This window comes from Athene cunicularia (genome assembly GCF_003259725.1).
Source record: "Athene cunicularia isolate RWA chromosome 23 unlocalized genomic scaffold, athCun1 chr23_part1, whole genome shotgun sequence".
In the NCBI taxonomy this organism is placed as follows: Eukaryota; Metazoa; Chordata; class Aves; order Strigiformes; family Strigidae; genus Athene; species Athene cunicularia.
This window is the reverse complement of record NW_020799130.1, coordinates 482,443-485,432: the sequence shown is the minus strand read 5'-3', so window position 1 is coordinate 485,432 and position 2,990 is coordinate 482,443. Positions and strand designations below refer to the sequence as shown.

At 56.7% G+C, this 2,990-nt stretch overlaps 1 protein-coding gene across 1 annotated transcript in view; it reads right to left on the bottom strand.

Moving 5' to 3' along the window:
• Nucleotides 1–2,990, bottom strand: part of EPHA10 (EPH receptor A10) — a 28,055-nt gene that overhangs the window by 2,757 nt on the left and 22,308 nt on the right. The window contains exons 2-3 of the mRNA XM_026863261.1: nt 2,275–2,399; nt 23–185 (exon numbers count right to left, since the gene is read on the bottom strand). Coding sequence (XP_026719062.1) covers nt 23–185; nt 2,275–2,399 — 288 coding nt within the window. The remainder of the gene's footprint in view (nt 1–22; nt 186–2,274; nt 2,400–2,990) is intronic.

Below are 2,990 nucleotides of genomic sequence, written 5' to 3'. Positions count from 1 at the left end.
CGACGAGCCCGCCCGCACTTACGCTCCGCCAGCGTCTCCACTTCAATACTAGGGCTGTAGTTCCCGTAGTCTGGCGAGGAAGATGTCCGGATTTGGAAAATATAGAGGGTGCCAGGCTTCAGGTTATTGACCGTCACGGCTGTTGATGTGGTTTTCACGGTTGAGTAACTTTGATCTCTCTGATCCTGTGAAATAATGAGATTCCCGAGATCGAGCAGGGCTGAGCTGCGCCAGGGAGCGGGCACGGCACAGCTCTAGCTTTGCCTCGCCTCCAGGCCCCATCAGGACAGTCTATCTAAACATAAAACCTTCAACAGAAAGAATACATTTACTAGATGTCTCATTAATAGAAATTACACGGAAAGGTCACATGAAATGGCAGACGGAGCCAGACGATGCGCTGCAGAGACGGGCAGAGGACGGGGCGGTGGGGAGCAGCGGTGCCACCCCACACGGCTCCTTCCCTCCCGCCTGCCCCGCGCTGGGGCTCGGCTCCGGCCCCTTCCCGCTCCCCGGCCACGGCCCCTCAGCCCTGGAGCAGACACGTGTGCTAGCACAGGCCGAGGCACCAGTCCTGGTCCCCGGGATTTTATTCCCTTGCCCAGCGACCTACAGACCCCTCTGCTTCGAGCGAGGGGGGGCGCGAGGGGCAGCCCCGCTCCCGCAGCCGGCGAAGGCAGCCTGGGCTCCGGGGGCGACTCGCGAGGCTTTTACGTGCCAGAGCAGCAGATCCCTGTGTCTCTGCCTCCTGCGGCTGCAAAGCAAAACAAGCCCCAGCCCTCCCGCGAGTCCTGCGGAACCTCCCGCGCTACCGCCCAGCCGCGTCGGGCACTTCTGAACAAACTCCTCGAGGAGAAGGTGAGGCCGGCGCTGCTGCGGTCCTGGACTGGGCTTCTCTGAAGCCACTTTCTGCCGGCAGCGGGGCCAGGCCACGTCCCACGGCCTCAGTCCCGGCAGCAGCCACGCACGGCGCCGCTCCCGGGCCAGGGCCAGCGCCGCCAAATCCGTTTTCCATTTGATACGCTTCTCCCCTGGAATCTCCACAGCTAAAGCGTGGCTTTAAAAGCAAAGATTAGGAACGAAGTTGATTTTCATGTCAGCATCAAGAGCCCCATTTCAGGGAATAATTGCTAAACCATCATTTGAATTCTCTACCCAAGCAGGACGTTTCCTCATTTCACATGCCCCGAGTATCTTGTTTCTGCAGCCCATTTGCACAGGAATTACCGTCTCGGGCTTCAACGTTCGCCCTCACCCACAGATTCCTCCTTTCAAATCTATCAGATGCTGAAAATCACATTAATATGAATCAGCTTCAAGGTAGCTTGTTTCTAAATACAGAACGCCAACATGTCACCTGCACAGTTTGCTTGACATGTCATCAGTTTCATAACAAGCCTGAGCACATGCAGATAAGGTAATTTGTGGAACTGTGTCATAAACTGCATTTATTTTGATTTAGAGCATTGTCCCTGCTCTCTGCCCACCAGTATTTCTTCTAAAATTCTCAACATACCACACCTGTCAAATAACAGCTATTTTTAAAATTAAGAGACTGTCACGAAAACGTTTGCCTGCATCCATCCCCTCGTGCGTGGGAGGCCACTCTCAGCTCAGAGTCACGGGTTCAGTGGCCCTCGGTCCTAAACCACCGAAGACCAGAAGGTCCAACCCTTTCCCAGGGAGCAGGGTAGGAATGCAGGTGTCACCTTGTCAAAGATTTAGAAACCCGCTATGGCTTAGCAGGCCCTGTCTAGCTGGCTAATGGCAAGCACCCAAATCTCAGGCTTCTAACGTCCTTGAAAAAAGCCATCCAATGCACTAAAAAAAAAAAAATAAATTAAAAATTAGCTTTACTCTTTCTCCCAGGGAGATGTCAACATTACGACTGGATGAAATCTTGCTGCACAGATGGGGAAAAAGAGCCACTAATTAACATAAACTCTACAAATAATCCAAATTTCCTGAAACTTGCATAAGCAGACGGCGTAACGCCACTGGAGAAGAAAAGCCCTTACTGGCCCCATCCGAAGCGCTCCTCTCGCTTCCCGTGCCAGAGAAATCTTCACAGCAGCACCAGCCGCAGACACGCGCCCTCGCCCTGTCCCACCGCCCAACGCCCGCGGACACCCGCACACCCCCCCGGAACACCCGCACACCCCCAGAACACCCGCACCCCCCCCGGAACACCCCAGCTCCTGAGGGAAGCACGTGGCAGCCGGCGGGGAAGGGCTGGGGCGCGAGGCCGAGCCAGGGCCGGTCCCCAGGACCCACCTTCTCGTAGTACTTGACCTCGTACTCGGTGCCGTTGGGGGGCGGGAAGCCCGGCTCCTGCCACGACAAGGAGATGCTCTTCTGCTCAACCTTATCCGTGCGGATGTCGGTGACGGGAGTCGGCGCTGAAAAGGCGAAGAGGAAAGCTGAGGGTGTCTGCGGTGTTGGCGGGGGCAGAGCACCCCTCCTGCCCCACCAGCGCCCAAACCCCTGCCCCGGGACACGGCCAGCGACGCTTCGGTTCTGAGCAGCCAAGAACCAGGAGATGGCAGTTACACGGGATTTTAACCCCACCCTCTCACTCAACGCGAGTCCCGTGTCAGTTGTGGTAACTTCATTTCTGCTCCTGCCCTGTGACGCCGCAGTAAAAGCTTCACTGCGCTGCTTCTGCAGACACCGGGTTCCCTCTCGCTGAACTAGGACTGAAATAGGGAAAACTCCAAGCTGGCGATCCCCCGAGGGTAGAAGGTGGTGGTAAAACACAACGGCTTTGTAATCTGGGGCAGGCGGTAACGCTCCACCTGAGAACACGCAAAAATTCCTAAAGGGACCCTCCAGCCACGTCGCTGCGGAGGGGACTGAGCGCCAGGTAACGTCCCGTGCTCCGAACCTGCTCCGAAGGATTTCTGGGAGATGCAAACCACAGTCTCGGAGCAGGAGGGCTCGTCGGACACACCAAAGCTTCACCTCCAGCCGCGCTGGCACAGGCTCTGCCC